We start from the raw sequence: 27,468 nt of genomic DNA on the forward strand, positions 1-27,468 counted from the left end.
TGTGCTTCTTCTGGTGCCCCCTCAGACGTGATGCCCTAGGCAATTGCTTAATTTGATTAAGGGTTAATCCGTCACTGGGTATAATATAATTCCCACGATCATTGTAATAATCTGTTCTATGATAAGTACTAGGTACGGTCGGCCTCAGAATTCGAGTAGCAATTCCGCGTAACTATTGCATAAAAACCAGTCGCACTTATAACTTTTTTCTATAAACACGCCACATACATTGTGCGGGTTGAAACAGCGCTCATACAAAGAGCGCATAACCGTGCCTCGAGAATCCTTATTATTAAAATGCTAAACGACTTACGGCCTTTGACTGTACATCCTCAACATTTGATCAAGATGAAGACATCAAGATATCATCAAACATTCAGAAGAGAGTGGCTGATCGCGAACCTTAGAAGCTTGGCTCAGATGATGTACTTCGATCATTTCCTGAGGTTAACTTCTAATGTTCGAAACAACCATAAATCAACAGAAGAAAGGAGTTGTCCTTGATGAATATAATCTAATATGTCCTTATTTTTGAATGGCGCGAGAAAATCTCAGCCAATCATAGCGCGCAACCGTCCGCCTTGTTGTTTGGTTATTGCCTACGCGCCAAGTTTTGTACGCGTGAATTATGAGAATTATAAAACACAAGAACAACCAGAGACTCGTGGTTTCTCGATAGCATGAGTCTATGTTGTTCTTGAGTTTAATTAAGATCTGTTCTTCTCAAAAATTTATCTGAGCATTATTTTTGCAAATAAAGATTATTTATTTATTGGTGTACATTCGGCTTTAGTCGGTGTTAGATATGCTAGATAGCCTACATTTTGTTAATTTTTCTGTTTTCAGACGCGGATCCAAACGTGAGAGACTGGTCCGGGAAGAAACCACGCCAGTACTTGGTGCATATGGACACGTCTCTTTCCCCGGGCTCGTACCGCAGTGAGTGTCACTTACGCGTCATCTACTTATATATTTATACTATACTCCATCCACGGAAAAAAGTTAGTATAACGCTCTCTCTGTTACGTAATCCCAAACAAATGACAGAGACAAAAATCTCAGTGGGCGCTAACCATTTGATGCACGAAACAATCACAAACATGTTTTCAAAAAACATTCGAAATTCAATTCGAAAACGTAGTTTCGATTGTGATTGGTTTGTGACTCAAAAATGATTAGCGCCCATAGAGATGAGTAGAGTTATACTACATTCTTTCCGTGGAACAACGAAGTGAAAATAAGTGTTCCGTTTTTCTTTTGAGGTACGAAACCCTTAAAAAATAAAACACGAGGGTTCTGTTAATAATGTAATTGAGGTGAGCTGTAATTTTTGCTCGTTCCTAAAAGTTTGTTTCGTATAGATTGACTTCAAAAATTAAAGTGTCAGTGGTTTGAAACAGAGAGATTTTAACAGGGCTTTCAAGGAGGTAGCGGACTTTGCAAGTCTAATATTTTTTTTCAAAAATATAAGAATTTTTTACAGTGCCAGTAACCAAAAACTTACACCGTTCCTCCACATTACCCGGCAGTCGGAACTCGCCTCACTTAGCTCATCTCCAAGTTACTGGGCATGGTAAACATTTGCACAAGTATATATTGGTGTCAATACATGTCGTGGAGTATTGTGATGTCATCCTTCACTGTTTATAAAATACTAGCTTTTGCCAGTGACTTCTTCCGCACAGACTACACCAATTTCAAACCCCTATTTTGACCCCTAATTGTGCAAAAACCAATTTTAGTGTATGTTTGTTTATTTATATATTTAAGCATCTTTATTAATACTGTGACAAAGAATAAAAATACAGGATAGATTTTAAAACATACAGCCCAAAGCTGTAAAGCCATTTAGAAAAAAAACATCCATCTTGCTCAGTTCACTACTGGAACTACTCTACTGAACCAAGAGCCGTAAAACCAGTTTAAAAAATGCTCTACTCTGTGTAGTTTATCTTTGGCTCGCAGTATGCTCTGTTTTGCGGCTAGTTTAAGCTGTTGTTAAAAGTTTTAATTGATTTACTAACGTAAACCCATCAAGATTGAGAGATTGAGATTTTTTTTTAATTGACTAGAAGACTAAGACTGCGTGGCTGCAATCAGACCTCCTAGCAAGTGATGATGCAGCCTAAGATAGAGCGCGCTTGCCTAGAAGTTGCCTATTCACTTATGACTTGAAGATACCCGTTCCTTTAATACAAGACCTGTCAATGTGTTTCAGAAAAAGAGGGGTTTCTTCGCATCGGTTCGCTGAACGTCCGCGTGAAGAAGACGACCGAAGCGTTCAGCAACTTCCTCGGAGTGGGTGCGACCAGAGCCTCCGCCTACGTGCCCAAGTCGGCCCGTGACAGAGAACTGGACCGCAGATCGGACGACAGCGACCAGTTGAAGTCCTGGGGCTCTGCTGACAATATCCAGGTAAATGGAATGCCTCGTTGCACTTCGGCGGGGAGGGGCAACGCACGCACAACAGCCGGAAACGTTTAAGTGCGGAAACCAGCCCAGAGAGAAGGACAGAGGAAGAAGATACCTTTTTGCATTGAAACTGACCCGTTGGTTGGCATGTTGGACTGCAGATTGTTAGGGCCAAATTGTTAGGTATCAGATTTTTCTGTTAAGAAATTCTCAATACCTTATTAGCCTGGAGTTAGAAAGTTGGCGGTGTTTCACTCTTATGCATCGAATTTTACCCTCTGTATTTTATAATCCCCAAGAAGACTTTTGCTTTCGTCAGACAGACTCTAGGAATTGGATTTTTCTGTATTTCAGAAAGGTGAAAAGTTAATGCCGCCCCCTAGCAGCAAAGCGCGCCGTCGCGGGCCCAACGCTCGCCGGGCAAACCCCTCGCACAGCCGCAGCACCCCGTCCACCCCTGATCAGGTGAGACCTTTACTGACCAACTCAACGCCGGCCCACTACTGAGCACGAGTCTTCTCTCAGAATGAGAAGGGTTTATAGTATATTCCGCCACGCTGGTCAAGTGACGTATCTTTGAGAACATTATGAAGTGAACTCAGGTTCAGGATGCAGATTTCCCAACGATGTTTTCCTACACCGTTTAAGCAAGTGATATTTAATTTGCTAAACATAAGTACTCAAAAATTTGGTCCTAATAAACATGAGCTACTAATCGTGCCTCAAAAAGTTCTTCGAAAATATATACGACACGTGTATATAAACTACTAACATTACTTAGGACTAATATTACTAACATTTTTTTAAAGAATATTAGCCATGCTTATCATGACTAATACTCCTCTTTCCTCTCCAATTAAGCGTAAAGCTTGTGCCAGGAGTGGGTACGACAATAGTGCAACGGGTGGGGTTTGAACCGCCGACCTTTCGGAATTCAGTCCGCTCCTCAACCGTTGAGCTTTTGAGTCTCTATTGTAACGAATCATTGTTACTAACACACTAACTTTGTAATCATGTTGTAATAATATGGACTTAGAGTCTGAAATATTCTTATTTTTTTTAAACCCATTGTTCTTTTCCAGCCTCGAGCGCAAATCGGCGTAAACCCCCCCGACTCGGACTCCGACTCGGCCGCCGGCTTCCACTCTGCGTGGAGACAGCAAAGAGCCTCGCAGAGTTAACTTTCAACAGACGAACTGATGTCACGCGGAAAAACCTCTTATTTGCATTGATGTATATAGATTAGCCCTCCTAAATGAATACCCGCACTCATATAGATAAGTATAGTCTGGCAATCCTAGCCGTTTGCAACGCGGGACAGTAGCAATCCAGTAATAGTGATACAATCACATAGTATCGATTCAACATCGCTTCTGCATCGATGCCAACGTGTAGTGATTTAGCAACTTTTCTTTATTATATGGAACTCTGGTCTACCTGTATACATCAATGCTGATTAAGCATTTTACAAGGTCACAATTTTATTATTATTACTTGAGGAGAGAGACATTAAGTATATAAGATTTTATTGCTTTGTTCTAGTTACCTATCTACATAATTATCACAATTTTATTTGTTTTTCAAAGGAAAATGAAACATTTTAGATGTTATGATCAGAAACTAACTGTACTATAAAAGGTGGACATATTTAGCTGTTTTAAATGTCATTTTAATAATATATCACTTTACAATACGAATTAATGTTCATGAATTGCCTAAGGATATATTTTATATCGCAGTATTACTCAGAAAATAACAGATCAGGAGTCAATTTTATAATAGAAGTTAATTAGCAATAAGCGTTATTTAAAAGAAGATAAAAATTCAAGTATATTATTGTAATTTTACTACAGTAATTGTGTATGGAATGCGTAGGAATATTTTTATTTGTAATTTTAAGTACCTTAGGTATATACAACTAATAAATTTTCACATTTTTTTAAAGCTTTTCATTTGTTTTCCTTCTTCCTTCAGCAAAATATTAAGGAACCTTCTACTATACTTGCGGTGCGACGCCACACCTCAATACGTTTCCTATGAAAGTTTCCACGATATATCATATCATGCGTTGTCATAAAATTTTAGGCCATCGGCACCGCTATCTTCTGTATACAGTCAAACAAAAGAATAATATATCAAATGTAATAATAATAATCAACATTGAGTAATATACCCTACATTATTTGTTGTAATACAAATAAAAAATACCTGTAGAGTATATTATTAATATTTGCATACTGAAATTTCAGTAAATATGCAGGGACTATTTTAGATTATAAGACCTTTGTTAACCACGCATATTTAGCAAATAAATAAATTTCATTTCATTTCAATGTAAAAACGGAAAAGGGAACAAAATAGAACATTTAGTATACTTTGACTATCGATAGCATCGATGATCGATAGCCATAATAAAACATCAAAATCCATTCAAAATCAGTTACGCAAAAGTTTTGAAATTGAAAAGCAAACAACTTCCAAACAATACACATTTGACGTGTGACAGACCACAAAGTACAAACATGCCAAGCCTTATATTATATACTTAGTCTGAGCATGCCACAAACTACAGATTGATTAGCGCCATCTATTGAGCGATCATACAAAAAATAACTTACATATTTCTGCTGTTTGTAAGATGGCGCTAGTAGCATCCTAAAAACAAGCTAATATGAGAGAGTGACACTGACTGACACCTCCCTGGCAAGTATGCCAGGGAGGTGTCAGTCAAAGAGTACTTTGCTAGTCTAAAAAAGACAGTCGAACTCGGATCGGAACCAATTACCAAACCAATCGGTACAGAATTTAATTAGAATTTTTAAAAGTGGTATTCCAGCGTTTCTCATTAATCCCGGAAAATTTAGTAAAAAAATTATTTAAATCTGTGCTTCGTTTATCAGATTAAAGTGCCTGAATTAATCCCAGTGTAAATAGAAAAACCCGAGTGCAGTCAAAAAATAATCCTTAAAAAAAAGGATGCACTTTGCGTATTGTGTACGTGGAACAATATAAACGGAAAAAGAAGTGATTTCTATTTGTAATTATTGCCTACATATAAAATGTAAGTACTCTAATATCTATAATATAAAAATGAATCGCAAAATGTGTTGGTAAGCGCATAACTCAACAACGCCTGGACCAATTTGGCCAAATCTTTTTTTTAAATGTTCGTTGAAGTTCAAGGATGGTTTTTACGGCGAGAAAAATTAGAATTATTGCTGGAAAAACCCTAAAAATAGCCCTTTTCTTTTTCCCATACAAATGATTTCTAACTAAAACGTAGTCAATTTGAGCTTTATTGCTATGGTATAAAGTTCATATTAAATTACAAGCACTCACTGTTGTCTAAGCAATGTAGGTGTGTTCCTAACGTCAACGGTTCTGTTCAGGAGAATTTTTTAAAATACGTAGGCACAAAAACTGCCACATTGCAAATCTTTTTGACAGGACGAAGTCTGTCGGGTCAGCTAGTTGCTCAATAAAAATATTTAATTGTCTCCTCCAGTTACCACAATAATATAACCTTTTATTGCCATTCAGGTCATTGAACTATTGATTTTCTTACCGACCTAGGTAAGCAACGATATGGGATCGATAATAATTTGCATACGACTTCCCAACCCAGATTCCTAATTTCTCTATACGAATTCAATAATATTGATAAATTATGTATTAAGATATAATTTTTTTACATTTAATATAAAAGGAGGAAAGATTTTTTTGTTTGTAATCGATAGACTCTGAAATTACTCGACCTATTTTGATAATTCTTCCACCATTAGAAAGCTAATTTACCCAGGAGTAGCATAGGCTATAAGTTACATATTAAGTATATGTACGGTGGACAAAGTCACAGCCATAATAAAATTATCATAATTAAGTAATGTTTAAGTAAAACAAAAACTATTGTAATAGTAGTAGTGAAGATTAACATTCAACACATTAAATCTTTGTGGATCTCACCTTCAGTGAATAATCCATCTCTGTTGACTTGTCTTCTTCTCTCTGGGCTGGTTTCCGCACTTAAAACTGTTGACTTGTCATTCAAGTAACAAGCCACAAGTAGGTAAGTCTACATGAAAAAGATACTTTGAATAAAATTGTTTTTAACCCCCAACCCAAAAAGAGGGGTTTTATAAGTTTGATGTGTGTGTCTGTGGCATTATAGCGCCTAAACGAATGAACCGATTTTAATTTAGTTTTTTTTGTTTGAAAGGTGGCTTGATCGAGAGTGTTCTTAGCTATAATCTAAAAAAATTGGTTCAGCCGTTTAAGAGTTATCAGCTCTTTTTAGAAAAGAGCTGATAACTTTCAAACGGCTGAACCGATTTTCTACGATGCCACAGACAGATACACAGATACACAGATACACAGACACACAGATACACACGTCAAACTTATAACACCCCTCTTTTTGGGTTGGGGGTTAAAAATGATTCAGGGCACCTAATTATGGTTTTAAAACACTTATTCAATGACACCACACTTGCCAAGCTCCATCGACCTTTATTTTTAGGGTCTCAAAAGAAAAAAGGGACCCTTACAAAATCACTTCCATGTCTGTCTGTCTGTCTGATTTTTGCTATTGTATCGAGTGGGATATCAAATAAACGAAGAAAAAATTCCAAGTTCATAAATATAACTATACTACAGCAAAATTGTTTTAGAAAAACAATCACACTAATATTATAAAGGCGAAAGTTTGTATGTGTGTGTGTGTGTGTGTGTGTGTGTATGTTTGTTACTCCTTCACGCAAAAACCACTGGACGGATTTGGCTGAAATTCGGATTGGAGATAGATAATATCCTGGATTAGCACATAGGCTACTTTTTATCCCGAAAAATCAAAGAGTTCCCACGGGATTTCGAAAAAACTAAATCCACGCGGACGAAGTCGCGGGCGTCAGCTAGTTTTATATATCTATCAGCAGTTCGCGGTAAGTAGTCGGGTTTTGATGCTGTTTAGCCTTATCTTGTTATGGTTATGTTCCATAATGCCTAGTCAAAAAAGTGAGTGCTTATCAACTTTCACTTATGGAAATTTTCAGAGTTAAGAATGATAAGACTTACAAATTACTTACTTTTGTTAATAGAAATTTCTAATTTGCTTATCCAAATTCAACTGACGCTATTCAAGTACGCTGACGACACAGCATTGGTCTTTCACGGCAAATCCTGAAAGGGCACAATAAAATACACTCAAACCATAAACCATAAAACACTAAATGCAAAAAAAAAAACTTATCAAGCTCCAAATTTATCCCCTAGCATAGTAATAGTAATTCACAGTTGGAATGATATAAACTCATAAGCTGCAGCTGCGATGAGATAGAAACATTAAATGTAATAAAATAACTTGGAATCCACATTGATCTAAGTACCTAAAGTCAAAGTGCAGTCTATAGATCTCAGCCTAAGTATCCAGAAAAAATCTTGCGTACTGTCTATTAAACATGTTTAAAAGCGACATTATATTGTTTATAAATACTTTCATCAGTTTGTTAAGATTTCACAAAATAATTCTCTGTTATAATTTTTTTCATGTAAACTTGTTAAAATTAATTTTTGTTAACACTAAAACAATAGTAAGTAATAAGTGCCAATAACCTATTAACATATTTATTGCTTGTACTTGTTGTATATTATATTTTTACAATCAATAAAAAAAAAACATTCATGCAATATTCATAGTACCAATAAAAATATTAATAGCTGCCTGCTCGTTTGCAATGAATTGACTTGATTTTTGCGTGGGTATACTTAAAGATAATATAGGCTACTTTTATCCCGAAAATCAAAGAATTCCCACGAAATATTTAAGAACCTTATTCCGCGGGCATTTAAAATTCTAGGTGTATTTCATGAAAACAACTTTGCTAAACTTTTTAACCGACTTCCAAAAAAGGAGGAGGTTCTCGATTCGTCGGAATCTTTTTTTTTTTAATGTATGTTCCCCGATTACTCAAAGACCCCTGAACCCTGGACCGATTTGAAAAATTTTTTTTGTTTGAAAGTCGGGCGAGCTTCACACTTGGATTTCTAATTTTGTTTTAATATGCTCGCTCGACTTCATACCTAGGCACATTACAAGTGTAGCTAAACAAAAGTTATTTTTTACTTTTTAGTCGGTTTTATTTTTCCTTTATAGTGAGATTTTTATTAGTTCACTCTTGGCACAAGTCTGAAGTGTTATTAAATTGATTTCAATATTTTGTTGCAGCTACTATGGAAGAAATTGGATAGCATACATACATCCCAAACCTGATTGGCAACATGTACTCTCCTAAGGTGGACACCACAATTGATCTAGACGCTGAACCCCCGCCTCCGCAGAGCAAACTAGAACAATGGATGAGTAGCAATGACAACAAGGCGCTACAGTTAGAACAGTTTATTTCACATAGAAAAATTATAAGGGTGAGCTATTTTTTGATTTATAGACTACAACATACTCGCTGGCAAGTGATGATGCAGCTTAAAGGCCGGATCGCATTACAACGGCGCTGCGCGGCGCATCGCTTTGCACAAAAATAATTTCTACTAGTTGATGCCCGCGACTTCGTTCGCGTGAATATGAGTTTCTAAAAATCCCGTGGGAACTCTTTGATTTTCCAGACTGAAAAGCAGCCTATGTATTCATCCAGAGTATAATTTATCTCCGTTCTTTTCAGCCAAATCCGTCCAGTAGAATTTGCGTGAAAGAATAACAAACATACACACATACATACACGCAAATTTTCGCCGTTATTAGTTTGATGCCGCTTTGTGCCGCACTGTGCAGCGCCTCTGTAATGCGGTTCGGCCTTAATATGGAGCATACTTGCTTACAAGACGCCAATTCACCCTTGACTTGATAATAATATTGGAGGGGAAATCTGATGCCAGAAGGATGCCACATCCTAACGGTTCGAATTAGAAACTGATTTCTGATTTGCGTACATTGTATTTTAATCTATATCTAAAAGCGTAACTTTCACAAATCGATACTAATTTGCGGAGACCATTTATTAAGTAGCACCATGTCATCAGCGTAGCTTAAGTTATTAAAACAAACTCCGTCAATATGCTAATCGACACCAGTACCACTTAGCTCTCCAATAAGGTCATCAGCATAAAGACTGAACAGGTCCGGCGAGGTTAGCCCCCCTGACATACACCGCACTCTAGTCTAAACTCACTAGAAGCTGTGTCGTCCCAATGTTCGTTTGATTCTCGTACCAGTATCTCATCAGTTCGACAATACTGCTATGGTATACGTTTGAGTCGCGTATTTTTCTTCATAAACCACCCATATCCACCCATACTTAATATTATAAATGCGAAAGTGTGTCTGTCTGTCTGTCTGCTACCTTTTCACGGCTCAACAGTTTAACCGATTCTGACAGGCACAGAGTTAGCTTATATCCCGGGGACGGACATAGGCTACTTTTAATTCCGAAAAATCAAAGAGTCCAACGGGATTCCTAAACCCCCACCCGCTTAACCGTGAAATTTAGTACCGAGGTAGCTTGCGTCCCAGTAATTGACATATGCAACTTTTTATCCCGGAGAATCAAACAGTTCCCACGGGATCTTTAAAAACCTAAATACACGCAGAAGAAGTCGTGGGCATCCTCTAGAGTCTAGTATATTATAATTAACAAGATCAAACGCGCGATCCAAATCCAGGAAACACGCATAGACCGATGTTGCGCGACTTTTATAATAATTATTTACGGTGTGCTTTAGAGACAGAATTGCCGAGTCTGTAGAGAGACCGGAACGAAAACCAAACTGAGCATCACTAATTTGTATATTCCTCAGTTCAGGCTGCAAGAACCGCTCAAGTACCTTGTCACTTGAGGAAAATATTTCTGAGTGTGCTCCTAATACATCTGCACAAACCCATGTCTGCTCCTCCACACATTGTTGTACCTATTCTACTTCCTTTATAATCTTTCGAACTGCCAACGGTCACTGGTACAGGTCTCTTATAGAGATAAGAGCTTCCCTGTTCACTTTTTCTTTCCTTTTCACTTTATTGTTACAACTTTCTAGTACAAATAAAAAATCTCTCTAACAATATGCATATTATAATGTATTTCATAATATCAGAACGATAGCTGCTACACATTATGCCTTTACAATATTTTGCACAGGAAGCAGAAAAAATAGCTCATAAATATGAAATATGAATCATACTTTAGCTGAATTGCAATTTGGTCTTGGTCAGTAGTAAAGTAATATAATGTGCTCAGTCAGTCCACATGCGCACTGGGAGGATAAAGCAGTTTACGTAAATAGATCTAATTGTGTTCTATTGTGATAGGATGGACAACACAGTGTGTGGGTTCTGTCGAATGGTGTGTATCCTTCCATTTTACTAGTATTCTCTAGGCAAGCGTGCTCCGACCTGGACCTCAATATTATTCTTAATTAAGTATGATTTCGTCAAGCGCAAACCTATCACGCAAAAAAAAAAAACCGGCGTGTCAAACTCGCGCATCGAAGGTTCCGTACTTTTCCGACATTTTGCACGATAAATCAAATACATACTATTATGCATAAAAATAAATAAAAATCAGTTTTAGAATGTACAGGTAAAGCACTTTCATATGATACCCAACTAGGTATAGTTATCTTACTTTGAAAATTGAAAATACTTTCATGATTCTAAGTCAACGGGAAGTACCCTATAGGGTTTCTTTGCAGACACGACAGACGGACAGATAAACAAACGACAAACAACAAAGTGATCCTAAAAGGGTTCTGTTTCCTTTTGAGGTACGGAACCCTAACAACAGTGAATTAGCAACAATTTGCTATGAGACACCGAATACTCCGAATCATGTGTATCAAGCCTTTATGTCAGTCAGCGTTGAAAAATTCAAAGTTTTCACTTTTGACGGCATTATACTTTCTCTAAGCAATTATTATTAACAATTATTTATTAGGTAATGTGTTTAAAATATATCAAGCGATCGAAAAACAACTTTATTTCGGCGTTTATCACGAGGAGAAGTCGGGTTTTAGAGCTCGTTCACACAGGCTGCGTAAGCGTAGACGTAACGCGTACCATTGCGTTGTAATGTATGGAAATGTATGAGACATGGCATACCGCTTGCGTGGCGTAAACGTTCGCGTAGACGTAATGCATGCAGTTATGTCTACGGATTCGCGCGCGTCACTACGTACGTGTCACGGGTACGTGCTGCATACGCAATGGGTGTGAATCGGCCTTTAGTTTTGAACTTTATCGTTTCAGCGATGGAACCAGCTGTCCCGTCTGCAGAGGTCACTAGTCTACGGCTTGGTGGTTGTCGTCGCCACGATATTCGTGCTGCTCTACACCTCGAGGATGGCCGTCTCCGCCGATAAAATTAGGAAAAAAGTGGAACAGGTGAGTTTGCTCTTCAAAAACTAAATCTCTCATCGTCGCTGTTCATGAAAATTCCGCTATGTGGGAAATCACAAGTTTTCAGTCGACTCTATTATATCAAATTTTAGATCAAAATTACTTAGCTGTTAACTCAAAATTTAAAAAATCCCCGACACATAACCCTCTCAAGAAAACTAGCAAAATAGCTGATAACTTTCAAACGGCTGAACCGATTTTCTTTGATTATAGCTAAAGAACACTCTCGATCAAGCCACCTTTTAAACAACAAAAAAACTGAATTAAAATCGGTTCATTTGTTTAGGAGCTACGATGCCACAGACAGGTACACAGATAGACAGATACACAAATACAAACGTTAAACTTATAACACCCCTCTTCTTGGGTCGGGGGTTAAAAATTATATCGCTTGGACCAGCGCATACGCTAAGAATGGGTCATTTTCTTGCTTTATTCTTTCAAAATTGAAATAAAATGAATTTTTGAAAGCTGTGCATCACCAGTCATACCTATGGGTCATCCCGGCGTCTCGCCTCTAATACTTGAGCGTTAAAGATAAAAGACCTCAACCAAAAAAGCACTCGAATAGTTTATTCTGGCGCTTCTTCTGCTGTCATGTATGTAAAATTGAACAAAATGATATCAAAAACGAAAATTCTAAAAAATTACATAGCGGATTTTGCATGCGCAGCGACGTTGTTATTTTTATGATTTTTCGCTTTTGCTAATAGATAATAGCTATCTACCAAATTTTATGATTCCAGGTCAACGGGAAGTACCCTATATAAAGTTTTGACGAGTCTTGACAGACAGACATCGAAGTGATCCCATATTATCAGGAAAAGGAATGCCTCAAAAGAAAAAAGGAACCCTTATAGGATCAGTTTGTCGTCTGTCTGTCTGTCCGTCTGTCTGTCGTGTCTGTCACCTAAACTTCCCGTTCACCTAGAATCATGGTAGGAAGGGTAGGTTTTATAGCACATGTAAAGGGAGAAATCCGTAAACCGTGGATATTAGTGCTTACATAACAAAAAAAAATGTTATTTTTTCCCTTCGATTGCACTCGACTAGTTTTTTCTCTACATATCCGAACCCTAAAAATCGTGAAATAAAACCACTACACGAATCTGAATCATTCAACTATTGCTTCATTCAACTCTAACATGAGTTGGCGACTTATGTAATTTGAGCATCCTATTCATGCAATGTTTTATCATTGCCTATCAACTGTCGACTTTATGTTTTAAAAGACAAGTTTCACTATCGCATGTATTTAGAACGTGTAATTAAAACCCTGATTGAGATAAGCTACTAGTTTCCGTATGTTTCTGAATACTATGTTATCGCGAGTATAGCTTACTGTTTAGGATAGATAAAGGTTTTCAGTAGAATGTATTGTTAACAGTGAATTTTTAACCCCCGACCCAAAAAGAGGGGTGTTATAAGTTTAACGTGTGTATCAGTGTATCTGTCTGTGGCACAGTAGCGCCTAAACTAATGAACCAATTTTAATTTAGTTTTTTTTTGTTTGAAAGGTGGCTTGATCGAGAGTGTTCTTAGCTATAATCCAAGAAAATCGGTTCAACCGTTTGGAAGTTATCAGCTCTTTTCTAGTTACTGTAACCTTCACTTGTTGGGGTGTTATAAATTTTTAATTTACACTTTTAACTTATAGACTAGAGCTTGACTACAATCAGACCTTTTGTCTCTGACAGCTTTTGAAAGAAATGTGCATTTAGGCCTGATCACTTTCTTTAATTAAATAAACATTACATGATTCATGTTGGTACGCATTTAACCATATAAAACTGTCCAGAAATTTATATTATTGTCGTTGTATTTTTCCAGGATTCACGGAATAATTCGTCTCTAGTCATTGAGCCGGCGGTGGATGCGGCTCAAGTAAAGAAAACAGTAATCGAAAGTGAGATTATTGAAAGGCCTATATTTACAGGTAAATCATTATTTTTAAACAACCTTATATGAGGTGAAACCAGAACGCTAGCAAAAACGAAGACAGGTGATAGTACTGATGATTACTGATAAAAAGAACTTAAAAATCCTGTATTATTAAAATGTTCACAACATATTGCAACTTAATATCTGACTGACGCTGGAGGTCAACGAACGTTACGTAAATAGGCAACTCGGAGTCAATGTCGCGTCATAGGTGGGGCATTTACCCAAGTTTTTCACGCTATTCATTGCAGGTTTGAAAAATACTTAATCACTAAAACTAAGATAAGGTAAATGGTTATTGGCATTGTGTAGCAGTATAATGATAACCCCAAGTTTTTGCTAGCGTTCTAGTTACACCTTGTATTATTTCATTTTAGCATTCTACCCGATCCAAGCTCAAGAACTTAGTGACGTTCTTGTGCCATGGGAGTGCCTATGGCAGTATAATATATTATATTTTAAAGATAAAAAGTTTAGAGTTAAATAAACAAGTGTAAATTAAAAATTTATAACACCCCCGACTTGGACTATTCCGCGCCTACGATCCAAAGTATCCGAGTATCCGAGTTTTTCAAAACATCATTTTCAAATAAATAATTATGTACTTATCTAGGCAACGTCCATCTTGACAGCTTGACATTTGTCAATTGACATAATATTATGAACCTAACGGTTACCTAACCTTCTTTTCTACAAGAAAACTAGAAAAGAGCTGATAACTTTTAAACGGCTGAACCAATTTTTTTGGATTATAGCTAAGAACACTCTCGATCAAGCCACTTTTCAAACAACAAAAAAAACTAAATTAAAATCGGTTCATTCGTTTAGGCGCTACGATGCCACAGACAGATACACAGATACACAGATACATAGACACACAGATACACAGATACACACGTCAAACTTATAACACCCCTCTTTTTGGGTCGGAGGTTAAAAATAGTCTGTCTCGCTCTCCACATTTATGTATATCCATGCAAAAATTCACGTCGATCAATTTTTAATTCAATATTTGGGTTTGCGTCAACGTTTTACACAAAATACCAAAATTTCAGCTCATTCAAGCTCATTTCGTCTATGAGCTAGATACCTGTGATATGATCCGGACAGACAGACTGACAGACAAACGGATGGACAGACAGAAGGCAGAGTGACTTTAAAAGGCCTCCGTTTTAACTTTTTACCCTTTGGGTATGGAACCATTAAAAAGTCGCTGATTTGACTAGTAGTCCCTATTATTGTAGGTCCGAGCAACGCGCGTCAGTTTGCTGTGGTGGAATCCTTCAAGCATGCGTGGAGAGGATACAAAGCCCACGCGTGGGGTCACGACAACCTCAAGCCGGTGTCTGGCGCGCCCCACGACTGGTTCTCGCTGGGCCTCACCATCGTCGATGGGTTGGACACCGCCTATATCATGGGACTCATGGAAGGTAATTTAGAAGACCTCGTAGAGTGCTACCACTGTTATAAGTCGCATCGCCAAAATTCGTTTGTCTACATAAGTGCAATACAGAACGCTAGCGAAAACTTAGCGTTATTATAATACTATCTTAAAACAATCCAATGCCAATAACCATTTGCCTTAGCTTGTAAAAGTATTTTTGTATTTGATGGACATTTCCGACAGACACTCCCTTGTTAACTAAAGCGTGCAGATAATATCATTTCACAATCAAATAAAAGCAATTGCACTCGTGCCAAGCCGGGGCGGGTCGCTAGTTATTTATATAAGAGCCCCATTAGAGTTTAACGTCAATTCTAACGTATTTGTAGAAATACAGCGGTATATACTACATTCTAATTCCTCATGGTTAAGTTAGTGCCAGTTCATGTCACTAGATGTCGCTGACCGCATGTAAGTCGCGTTAGAAAGTTATGGTTCTACAGTAAGCATAAGACGATAATCCTATATCATATGCAAGTGTCAAAGTCGTTTGTCATCAGATTTTATAAATTTTTGACATAGTAGGCTTGACTTGATGTTTTCAAGATCAAGACTACTAAAGTAATATAAAAAAAAACAGCTTTAAAGCTGAGCTATTTTAAATGCGAAATACCACTCGCTCACTCTCTGAGTAATCATGAAATCTCAGGAACTATAAATGACTGTCCGTCTGTCGTCTGTCAAAAAATCCTATAGCGTACTTCGCGTTGACCTAGGATTATAAAATTTGGCAGGTAGGTAGATCTTTAAAGGGGAAAATCCGAAAACCGTGAATTTGTGGTTACATGAAAAAAAAAATTAAAATGTGTTCATGAACAAATAATAATTAATTAGTATTTTCAATTTTAAAACTAAGATAGCTATACTTAGTGGGGTATCACATGAAAGGGCTTTACCTGCTTATTCTAAAACAGATTTTTATTTATTCTTGCATAATAGTTTTTAGGGTTCCGTACCCATAGGGTAAAAACGGAGCCCTATTAATGTCACTCTGCTGTCTGTCTCTCGTCTGTCTGTCTGTCTGTACGTCCATCTGTCCGAAACATGTCACAGGTCTCTAGCTCGTAGACTAAATGAGTTACAGAGATTTAAATGAGAAATTTTGGTATTTGGTGTAGAACCACATGACTCAAAAACTGCCGGGAATAGAACCTGGGACCTCCCACTAATAAGACCACAGCTCTTACCACTGCGCCAGGGACGTCGTCAAAATTACTTGCATGTCCTAACCACTATGGATAAACACCATTAACAGCTACAATGTAATAATTTTTGCTTTTAGAATTTGAAGAAGGCAGACAGTGGATCAAAACGGAACTGGTATTCACAAAGAACAAAGACGTCAACTTCTTTGAGGTCACCATCCGTGTTCTGGGAGCGCTATTAACAAACTATCACTTCACCCAAGACCCCATGTTCCTAGAGAAAGCTGTAAGTCATTTTTTTTTGTACTATTCTGTTTTTTAACCCCCGACCCAAAAAGAGGGGTGTTATAAGTTTGACGTGTGTATCTGTGTATCTGTGTCTCTGTGTATCTGTGTATCTGTCTGTGGCATTGTAGCGCCTAAACGAATGAACCGATTTTAATTTAGTTTTTTTTTGTTTGAAAGGTAGCTTGATCGAGAGTGTTCTTAGCTATAATCCAAGAAAATCGGTTCAGCCGTTTGAAAATTATCAGCTCTTTTCTAGTTAATGTAACCTTCACTTGTCGGGGGTGTTATAAATTTTTAATTTACACTTGTTTGTTTCTGTGTTTTCTGACACTGTATTCTCATGAATACTTAATATACGCCATTGACGATGTTACTCACCGCTTGCTTACATTCAGTGGTTCCTTGCGATTTGTTTGATGTCGTCTATCTACCTGGGGAAGTGAGGAAGTCTCCCAACGCTACGCTTTCCGGGGCTAAATTGCCTTTCCAGCATCTCGGAACCCCACGTTTATCAGTTTTTCGACTATTTGACATATCTTAATTGCAGAAAGATTTAGGCGAGCGTCTGATGGCGGCCTTTTCATCTCCTTCCGGTATACCCTACTCGGACGTGAACTTGGGCACCCGCACCGCGCACGCCCCCGAGTGGTCTCACTTCAGTACCACGGCAGAGGTCACCACTGTGCAGCTGGAGTTCCGAGAACTCTCCCGAGCCACCAACAACCCTGCCTTCGAGGTTAGTGCCACTAAGGGGCCATCCGAAAATTACGTCCCACGAATTTCATGATTTTTGATCCCTCCCCGGTCCTTGTCACAGCTGGTCACATTTGTGAGACGCGCTTCTCCGATAAGTTTTCTGCGTTTTGTTTATTTCTTTAGAAAACTAAACTATAGATGGCACTCGCTAAGTTGAACGTAATGTATCGTGTGAATGCGAATTTTAATTCCCCATAAATTTAGATAAACACTTAATTAGCAGCGAATTTTTTTTGTTTTTTTTTTTGTCCGTCTGCTAGATTATCAAGTTCCATTTCGCCAAAATCTGTTAAACCGGTTTAATTTGGTACAGAGTTATCTTACATCCCGGGGATGGACATAGACTTTTTTTCCCGCATAATCAAAGAGTTCCCACAGGATTTTTTTAAAACTTACGTATATATCCACGTGGACGAAGTCACAGGTATCGTCTAGTGCTTTAATGGTTTTTTCCATTAAAGCATAGTCTTCATAGTTATGGGCTCTAACTTATAGTTTGACTTCTAATTTATAGTTATTTGAATCTTGGCTTAGTTAACAATTTTCAATTTTTCTTTTACGTGGCATTGCAAATATTTCCTATGTATGCGGCTGAGCGAGTATGCGATTTGATATCATTGGCGCTCATTGGGGCACCATGGTGAGCATTTGGTGTTTTATCGTTATCACAGGACGCAGCGGCGGCGGTATCCGAGAAAATACACCAGCTGCCAAAGAAGCATGGTCTAGTGCCGATCTTCATAAACCCCAACACCGGCCACTTCCTGCCCCATGCCACCATCACGCTGGGCGCGCGAGGGGACAGCTACTACGAGTATCTGCTCAAGCAGTGGCTGCAGACCGGAAAGACCATCAACTAGTAAGTACCACAGGCATATCGCTCTCATTAACTGAGTAGGTAGCAGAGCGGTGGGCGTGACGCGAGAGCTCAGTGATTCGTCAACTTGTGGCAACTGCCACGCTCCCGCACCGCTCCCACCTACCTACTTAGTTATGCGCTTATCTATAGCCGATGTACCTGCGCAGAAATCTTAATTTTGAATAGCACAAAAATATCTTATTAAATGTTCTTTACTTTAGCTTTCAATTGAGGACAGAAAGATTTTATCGGATTACCAATATATAGTATTAGTATTAGTATTAGCTAATCATAGCGCGCGTTCGTTCGCTATTGGTTGTTTCCTACGCGCCATGTTTTGTGCATTGATAATAAAAAGATGCGAATACTCTAAAATGTAGTTGCGCTCAGAATCAGTAACATAGGCTTATTAACCGACTTTAGAAAAAGGTTACATATTCGACCCACATGTATGGCTGAAATCTATTAGAGCTGGAATCCACGCGTTTGAATGTAGAAGTATTATTTAGGTAGTTACAAATATTTGTTTCAATCAATCCATCCATCAGCCTTTTTGCGTCCACTGCTGGACCCTTCCTGCTGGCCTTCCCAAGATCTTCCGCCTTCCTCATCCACCCACATCCTACAGCGGGTCGGAGGTGGTCCCACACTGCGCTTGCTGATACGCGATCTCCACTCCAGAACACATCTGCCCTAGCGGCCATCAGTTCTGCGGCAGACCTGGCCTGCCCACTGCCACTTCAGCTGGCTAAGTCGCTGAGCTATGTCGGTCACTCTGGCTCTCCTACGGATTTCCTCGTTACGGATTTTATCCCTCAGAGAGATACCTAACATAGCCCGCTCCATAGCACGCTGAGCGACTTTGAAATTGTGGACAAGGCCAACTGCCAGTGTGTGCGTTTCAGCACCATATGGCATCACATTATTACACACAAATATTTGTTTGCTCTAGTTTATTGGACGACTACATGACGGCGATAGAAGGCGTGAGGGAGTATTTGGCGAAGCGCTCGTCGCCCAACAAGCGGCTGTTCATCGGCGAACTGGCTTCCGGCTCCGAGGTACCTTTCAGCCGTCGTCAAACACACGGCAATCCGAACGCGAATTGAACACGTAGCGAAAGCATACCGAGGCGAAGAGGTCAAACTACCTCAGAGAGCCTCGATGGCTCAACGGTTGAGGAGCGGCCTGAATTCTGAAAGGTCGGCGGTTTTAAGCCCCACCCGTTGTACTGTTGTCGTACCCACACCTGGCACAAGCTTTACGCTTCATTGGAGGGGAAAGGGGAGTATTAGTCATGATTAGCGGGGCTAATATTAAAAAAAAAAAGCGTGAGCACACAGCGAATCGAAAACGTGGCGAAAGCGAAGCGAGGCGGAGGCGTCGCGGAATCCTGAGTCGCCACAGCTCGAGTAGACGCTAAAGCAGCAGCTATTCATTTTAAAATATGGAGTGAATGGGGTATACATATATTTTTTTTTTTTTAAAGAATATTAGTCATTTTAACCATGACTAACATTCCCCTTTCCCCTCCAACTAAGCGTTAAGCTTGTGCTAGGAGTAGGTACGACAATAGTGCAACGGCTGGGGTTTGAACCGACGACCTTTCGGATTTCAATCCGCTCCTATAACCGTTGAGCTATTGAGGCTGATTTTAAGTTCAAATTCAAATTCAAAATGTTTTTGTTCTATTAAACTTTTTCAAGTGCTTTTGAATTGTCAAAAAAATCAATCATCTTCGTCCACGTGTCGAATAATTTGTAAACAAACACAACCGGCACGCTTCGGCTTCGCATCGCGACTCGCATTAGCTTCGTTCACACAAAGTCAGCTAGTACAGTTATCTCGCTCACGCTTCGCTTCGTCTTCATGCCTGTGGTTTGTCTCGAGTGGTTCTCCGCGTAAACGCTCCGCTTCGCTTTCACATTTCTATGTGACTAGATTCGAGCGATACCGTGCATTTTACAAAACAAAAACGCTTAGCCACGCGTTTTGTTCGCCGTGTGTTTGACAAAGGCATTTATGTGCCAAAAATTTTTGTATCACATACATGTACATATATAAAAAAAGAGTTCCGTAAATTTATATTGCGATGCACCCACAAATTTACGGTTTTCGGATTTTTTTTCCCTTTACTTGTGCTATAGGACCTATCTACTTGCCAAATTTCATAATTCTAGGTCACACAGACACGACAGATGGACTGACAGACAAATAACAAAGTGATTCTATAAAGGTTCCGTTTTTCCTTTTTAGGTACGGAACCCTGAAAACCAGCAAGCAGCTCGGCGGTTGCTTTTCTAACATACTATAATGAGATAAATTATCATTTTCAGGCATTCAATCCAAAAATGGATCACTTAACGTGTTTCCTGCCCGGGACCCTGGCGCTCGGCCACGCCAACGGTCTGCCCGACTGGCACATGACCCTGGCTGAGCAACTGCTGTACACCTGCTACCTCACATACGCTGCGCATCCCACGTTCCTCGCGCCCGAGATTACGCATTTTAACATGGTGAGACTATCTCTTTGTATAAAAAAAAAAGAAAAAGCAAATACTGAGTTTCTTTCCCGCTCTTCTCAAAAGAAGTTGTTTTCTCGGTGATAGAACCTTGACTTATCATAACTAAGTGGCCACAAACTGTCCTACATAAAATAAATTCGATAATATTTCAAAAACTTGAAACGAATTTATATTAATTTTATTTCGTTTCATACCCCTCTTGTTGAAGTTAAACCACAGGATGTTCATTGTCATCTAATCCGTAGATCTATGTTTAAAGTTTCAAGTCGCTTATCGGGAAGTTAGTTTAAAATGAGTTACAAAATTTATACTGAATAAACCAACGGACAAACACACAAACAGAGAGACAAGAAAGCGAGTTAATACTGTATTGTCAACCAGTTCCAACTTATACTTAAAATTTCAAGTCGCTGGCTGTTCTGGAAGTCAATTTAAAATCGATTGCATTTATATGGAACAGACAAACTAAGAAATGGAGACAAGAAAGCGAATTAATATTGCACTGTCATCAAGTTCCAATCTCTAACTTAAATTTCAAGCCGACTAGAGCATACGCAGCAACTCTATTCCCTGTGAGTGAGAGTGAGGGAATAGAGAATGCGGTCACCATACTAACTGATTGTCTCTGAAGTCCATGTCAACGGCCACAGTCAAGTAAAAATAAGAGTGATTATGGTAAAGATGTTGACGTTGATTGCCTACGGTTTATGGCAGCCTGGTACTTTTATGTCGTTAATTGTATCAGAAACTTGCCATACATAAAAACTATGAAAGCAAGCGAATTTAAAGTGCTCACCCAGTGATAATCTACGTCAACAGTGCATAGAGCATACGCAGTGACCAGCAGAGGTGAAGGGAACTGAGAGTGAGGGAATAGAGTGCGCTCACCAACTGATTATCTCTGAATCTATTTCAACGGCCATTGCCGGATTTGCCGGGTAAATAAATATAGTTATTTGTTCAACAAGATAGCAAAATTCATTTTTGCTGCAAGTGCCTAGTTGGAACCCCGAGCGGGCGAAGGATTCTTTAATAGAATCCTGAGTGTAGCGAGGGGTTCAAAGGCACAAGAAACAAAAACTTTGCTATGGTGTAATACATACAACTTTTCACCTCAATAGCGAAAACATACAAGATGTAAGAAAAATAGTTATTTATGGAAACACTAATAAATTTTTATATTCATGTAGGTATATATAACGTACTTATATGATAAAACCAGTATCTAAGCAGACCAGTCAAACCAGTCTTCATACCTTTAGTAGATCTCCGATCGTTAAATAATCCATAGGTTTTCCAGTATTTTCACACGAATTTTCCGGAACAAAGTTTAATTCAGCATCAGACACTGATTCCTCTAATAACTGATAGTGTTAAATTATCACTAGGATCATTAGTTTTGTTATTTTTACAACTTTTATAACAATCATCTACAAAGAATTAGATAGGTATGTAGTTATTAAGATTTAAGACCTCATAGACAGTTTTCCTTTTGTTTTCCCGCCATGTTTTATTCCTTTTTTATTTAATCTGCGTTTGGAATTGTGTCAATCATAAAATGAAATATATTAATTAATTAATTCTAATTTTCTTTTATGTTTCATGTTGTCTTACAGAATTATAAAGTCTAAAAAACATTTTCACAAAAAGTAAATAGTTTAAATAATAAAATAGAGAGTTAATTTTTTTTATCGAAATAAAATGTATGGGGTATGCAATACTATATACAAAATTTCCGAATGTTTCTGGAGATGATGAATTGAAGAAATGCCAATCCAAAGAGTTCTAAATTCAAAACACTTTTTCTCAAAGGCGCCCTGTTTGAGCTAGAGAGGTGAAAAAAGGATTTGTGTATAGTCTGTTTTTTTAACAGACGAGTACCGCAAATTTTTACTACATTGTTATTGGTCAACGTAATCAACATAAAGTCCGTTTCACACAAACGCGATAGCTGCATGCACATTCAGTTGACAAACAAAAAACAAAGCACCTACAACTCCATCCCGCTAACGAGGCATCATTGAATGGCTACGCTCAAAAAAAATATTGCATGTGACGATTCAATGTTAAAGTTGCAACTTTAGGATCTCATTAATAAAATAAAGATCGTTTTGAAAAATTTGACATAGACGAGATGGCTAAGTCGCGTTACCACCGTATCACTGTGAGCTCAATCTAATTGAGCTTGTTTGGGCTCAAGTGAAGGGCTAAGTGGCAGCAAATAACAAAAGTTAAAAATTGATGAAGTTGGAACTGTTTTGTTGTCAAGGTGTAGCTATTAGTAGTGGTAGATGCTTTTGACGATTCAAAAGAACTTGTAAAAGTCTAATTGAATAAAAATATTTTGAATTTGAATTTGAATTTGAAACATGTTAGAAGAATTTATCATTCAGAAAGTTCATCAGAAGGAAGTGATGACGAGCAAATAAAGCAAATAACAAGTTTTTAAGATTACAGGAATTATGTAATAATTAATTTCTTTATACGTTCTTGTGCATAATACATGTCCAATACTATATCCAATATTGTTTTATTGTTATTTGTTTATCAAATTATTTATATAGAAAAATAATTATAATTTCTGTACAGTACATTTTAGGAGTATTCAATATGAACGGGCCTTTACACAAGAACAAAGGCGTTGGCTCCTCCCTACACAATCACCCATCTCACTCTGTCAATATCGGTAATGTACTCGCCTATTAAAAAAAAAACAGAGTATAGTAAAGACGTCAACCAACATAGACTGCCTATGTTGTATGGTAGCCTGGTACTTTTATGTTTTTAATTGTATGAACTTGGCATTCCTTCACTTTAATAAAAACTATGAAAGTGAGGGAATAAAAAGTGCTTCACCCAGTGATAATCTACGTCAATAGTGCCGGCTAGCGTATACGCAGTGATTAGCTACAGAGGTGAAGAGAATTATGAGAGTGAGGGAATAGAGAGTGCTCACCAAGTGATTGTCTCGAAGTCTATATCAACAATGCTGGCTAGAGCATATACAGTGACCAGTGCAACTCTACCACTGGTTCGGAAAGCAGATTCTATTGAGAATCGCCAGCAAGAAACTTAGCACTTTACTTTTTTTTTAAAAAAAAAAAACGTATAAGTATGCAATTCATAAGCAATGTAATTATTATTACTCTGTCTATGGATTGATATTGCACTATTGATATATACACATTTAACCTCTAACGCTAACTGCTTAAACTGTATCCGTTAAGTCATGGGTAAAAATAACAAAATGGGATCAAGATGACTCAATTAAGTGCCATTGGTTTCAACTCCTCGTAGGTTATGAAGTTTACACCCACTTGGTTAGAGTGCAGTGCAAACCCCTTAGATTTGATTTAAATTGATTTGTCAAATGCCAACTTAGACCAGCGTGGCGAACTGGCTTACCTCGAGGCGACGGATCCCAACCACCATATAGCGTTTGGTCTATATATATCGCAATTTGATAAAAACTCTCATAGTGCGATTTAAAACTAGAACAAATCCATACAATCGGGACGATGACGTCACGAGCTGATCCTCGGTCACGGCCTACTCCAGGAAGGTAGTCGCCGGCCTCCAAGGCGAGCTCCACGTGCCGCGCGCCACTATTCCACGGCGCAGTGGTGAGCTCTGTGGACTTATAAATTGCAGGTCTCGGGTTCGATTCCCGACAGGAACAATTTTTTTTTTATTTTTTATTTTTAGTTTTAATTTATATTTAACTTTATTTTATAAAATTTTCAATTTTTATGATACCTACTCGTATTTCTGAATCCGTTTAACCTATGTTGACAAAAGGTACAGAGATAGCTTTTATCCCGAGCATGGGCAAAGGATACCTTTTGTCGTGGAAAATCCAGGAGTTCCCAAGGGATTTTCCCCAAGGGAAGGCATATCCATTTAACGGATTTTGAAGAAAACAGAGAGACAGCTTAAGGAGCAACATAGGCTATAATACTTTTCATCCCAGAAAGAGTTCCCACCAGCAGCCTACCAATTTCTGTACCAAATTACAAAATCTGTAAATCGATTGAATGGATTGGCCTCAAAAACCTTGCAGACAGACTGACAGTCTCGTATTTATAATAATAGTATGGATATGAAATACAAAGCATGGCATTATTGCTTATTAGCGATCACTACCAGGAAACCATAAGATTAGGAAAATACGAGGAGAAATAGAGAGAGGTGGTGTTTAAGTACCAGATGTATGGTGTTTCAGGCCAGCCCGACAGACGACATGTACACCAAGACAGCGGACGCGCACAGCCTGCTACGGCCCGAGTTTGTCGAGAGCCTGTGGTACATGTACCAGCTCACTGGCAACTCCACCTACCAGGAGTGGGGCTGGCAGATATACCAGGTAATTATCATCTTCATCATCATTGCCGGCCCATAACTGAGTACGGGTCTCCTCTCAGAATGAGAAGGGTTTAGGCCATAGTCTACTACGCTGGCCCAATCTTCACTTCATCCAAATCCGTTCAGCCGTTTTTGTGTGTATAAATGTGAAAGTGTGGATGTTTGGAAGCTTGTTACTCAATCACGCAGAAACTACTGGACGGATTTGGCTGAAATTTGGAATGGAGATAGATTATACCCTGGATTAACACATAAGCTACTTTTTATCCCGGAAAATCAGAGTTCCCGCGGGATTTTGAAAACAAGCGGCTGAAATCGCGGGCATCAGCTAGTGTTAAATTTTTCATCTGCCCATCGTCCTAGTGGTCCGACTCTCTTTCTTTTACCTCGGAGGCCAGACCAGGCAGACAATTTGTTTGTCCACTTTTGCCATGACCTGCCCATTCCATTTAGTCAAAGCATCCACATCTCTCACATATTCTACATCCTCATGGTCCACTTCTTTGTCTATACTATACATATATTCTCAGGGCCTGGAAAAGTATGCTCGCGTGGAGAACGGCTACACGTCGCTCAACAACGTGAAGTCTGAAAAGCCAATACCGCGCGATATGATGGAGTCGTTCTTCCTCTCCGAGACCCTCAAGTACCTGTACCTGCTGTTCGCGGACGACCGGTTCATCATTGACCTCAGCAAGTACGTCATCAACTCCGAGGCGCACCCTTTACCCATACACAAGAACTAATACAACACTCGTCAAGCGCAACCACAGAAAGGTCTACTATAAGGTTTTTTTATATCTACGTCAGGTGCCGTCCACCTAGAACGATAGGTACACGCTTAACCACAATCACTCCTGATAGTAAGTGATTATGTGGCCTTAGATGGGACGCGTTTACCAAGATTCACTCACCTTTTCACTCTTATTTTAAAGATATTCATACTGTAATTGCGGAAGAGTATGTATGGGAGCGGTGTCTGTGTGCTCGACCATAGCAGTAGAGAAATTTTCCCTACTGCTTTAGGGATTTTTCCTCGGGAAGTTTTACCTTCAAACTTCTGTATATAGTGCAAAATTATACAGTCAACCATAAATATGTTTAGTATAAAAGTCACGGTAGTAATAACACATATAAGTAAATAATTATTGTATCTATTTCATAATGAATAATCTTTCAAATTAACAAAAAGTCTGAACTCTTGATATAATTTTATAAATGCTTAACATTACCAAAAAATTATATATAAAATTGTATATATAGGTACTTATCTAGTTACCTAACTATTAAAGCGTTTTCACACTTTTTGATCATCGATGTATATGGATGGGCCCTTCGAAAATATAAAACGCGCTCAAAAAGTCAAGAGAATTTGCAAAAGTCTCTTGACTTTGTCAATGACGATGACGTAAGATTCAAGCGTATTTTTGCGGACGGAATTGTATGGGAAAGGCATATACATCGATGTTTTTGATATAGTTATAATAAACATTTATATCGATAATGTGGCAACGCTCTTAACCTATTTCTATATATTTTTATTATGGAGGCCACACACATGCCGACAAAGATATTTCAAGAATGTATGGGCCTTTGGTTAGATATTGTTTAGTTCACTCAGAAATAGCCAAAATACCTCAAAATAGTGTTTAACATAAACGTATTGCAACACAGAACAAAAATTCATCATGGCCGTAAGACACGTAGAGAAACGTAAGCTGTCATTTATTATTTTCATTATTCATTTTTTTGGATTAAAGACGTTTGATTTTAAAAGTGGTTACAATACAAATGTAAATTAAAAATTTATAACACCCCCGACAAGTGAAGGTTACAGTAACTAGAAAAAACCGAAAACACCTGATAACTTTCAAACGGCTGAACTGATTTTCTTGGACCGCGCCTACGATCTAAAGTATCTGAGTTTTACAAAACATCATTTTCAAATAAATAATTATGTATTTAGGCAACGTCCATCTTGACAGCTTGACATTTGTCAATTGACATAATATTATGAACCTAACGGTTATCTAACCTTCTTTTCTACAAGAAAACTAGAAAAGAGCTGATAACTCTTAAACGGCTGAACCAATTTTTTTGGATTATAGCTAAGAACACTCTCGATAAAGCCACCTTTCAAATAAAAAAAAGTAAATTAAAATCGGTTCATTCGTTTAGGCGCTACGATGCCACAGACAGATACACAGATACACAGACACACAGATACACACGTCAAACTTATAACACCCCTCTTTTTGGGTCGGGGGTTAAAAATAAAACCTCATTCGCTTCATAATAGTAAAGCGTCACATTAAAAATCGATTAAATTAATTATTGATTAT

At 38.2% G+C, this 27,468-nt stretch overlaps 2 protein-coding genes and 1 long non-coding RNA gene across 7 annotated transcripts in view; 2 read left to right on the forward strand and 1 right to left on the reverse strand.

Moving 5' to 3' along the window:
• The window catches only part of LOC123880012 (ankyrin repeat domain-containing protein SOWAHC), a 102,937-nt gene extending 98,637 nt beyond the window's left edge, over positions 1-4,300 (forward strand). For 2 of the 4 annotated variants that reach the window (XM_045927866.1, XM_045927870.1), the window contains 5 exons: positions 847-939; positions 1,484-1,573; positions 2,219-2,415; positions 2,767-2,877; positions 3,495-4,299. In XM_045927866.1, coding sequence (XP_045783822.1) covers positions 847-939; positions 1,484-1,573; positions 2,219-2,415; positions 2,767-2,877; positions 3,495-3,593 — 590 coding nt within the window. In that variant the 3' untranslated portion in view covers positions 3,594-4,299. Of the gene's footprint in view, positions 1-846; positions 940-1,483; positions 1,574-2,218; positions 2,416-2,766; positions 2,878-3,494 lie in introns of all 4 variants that reach the window. The other 2 variants (XM_045927867.1, XM_045927868.1) reach the window with 2 other exon arrangements.
• On the reverse strand, positions 4,269-4,888 carry LOC123880014. The gene is made up of 2 exons (XR_006799139.1): positions 4,621-4,888; positions 4,269-4,517 (listed from the first exon to the last, which is right to left on the reverse strand). It is a non-coding gene; the product is annotated as an uncharacterized LOC123880014 (long non-coding RNA).
• A 267-nt stretch (positions 4,889-5,155) lies between these two features.
• Positions 5,156-26,913, forward strand: LOC123880011 (endoplasmic reticulum mannosyl-oligosaccharide 1,2-alpha-mannosidase). Of its 2 annotated transcripts, XM_045927864.1 has the most exons (12): positions 5,156-5,473; positions 8,633-8,829; positions 11,657-11,791; positions 13,637-13,742; positions 14,992-15,177; positions 16,474-16,622; positions 17,172-17,360; positions 18,052-18,239; positions 19,192-19,300; positions 20,576-20,755; positions 24,987-25,127; positions 25,657-26,913. In XM_045927864.1, the coding sequence occupies exons 2-12, from the start codon at positions 8,686-8,688 to the stop codon at positions 25,870-25,872; spliced, it is 1,743 nt and encodes a 580-aa protein (XP_045783820.1). In that variant the 5' UTR covers positions 5,156-5,473; positions 8,633-8,685; the 3' UTR covers positions 25,873-26,913. The 2 variants fall into 2 exon arrangements, with proteins under 2 accessions (XP_045783820.1, XP_045783821.1); XM_045927865.1 differs by lacking the exons at positions 5,156-5,473; positions 8,633-8,829 and adding an exon at positions 10,660-10,754.
• The last annotated feature ends 555 nt before the right edge of the window (positions 26,914-27,468 follow it).

The sequence above is a fragment of the Maniola jurtina genome, chromosome Z (genome assembly GCF_905333055.1).
Source record: "Maniola jurtina chromosome Z, ilManJurt1.1, whole genome shotgun sequence".
NCBI lineage: Eukaryota > Metazoa > Arthropoda > Insecta > Lepidoptera > Nymphalidae > Maniola > Maniola jurtina.

What these genes read in the sequence shown, in the direction of transcription:
- LOC123880011 (XM_045927864.1), top strand. Translation starts at nt 8,686, where the DNA reads ATGTACTCTCCTAAGGTGGACACCACAATTGATCTAGACGCTGAACCC. An exon ending in AACTGGCTTCCGGCTCCGAG is followed by an intron (nt 19,301 to 20,575) that starts GTACCTTTCAGC and finishes TATCATTTTCAG; the next exon opens with GCATTCAATCCAAAAATGGA. An exon ending in AGATTACGCATTTTAACATG is followed by an intron (nt 20,756 to 24,986) that starts GTGAGACTATCT and finishes ATGGTGTTTCAG; the next exon opens with GCCAGCCCGACAGACGACAT.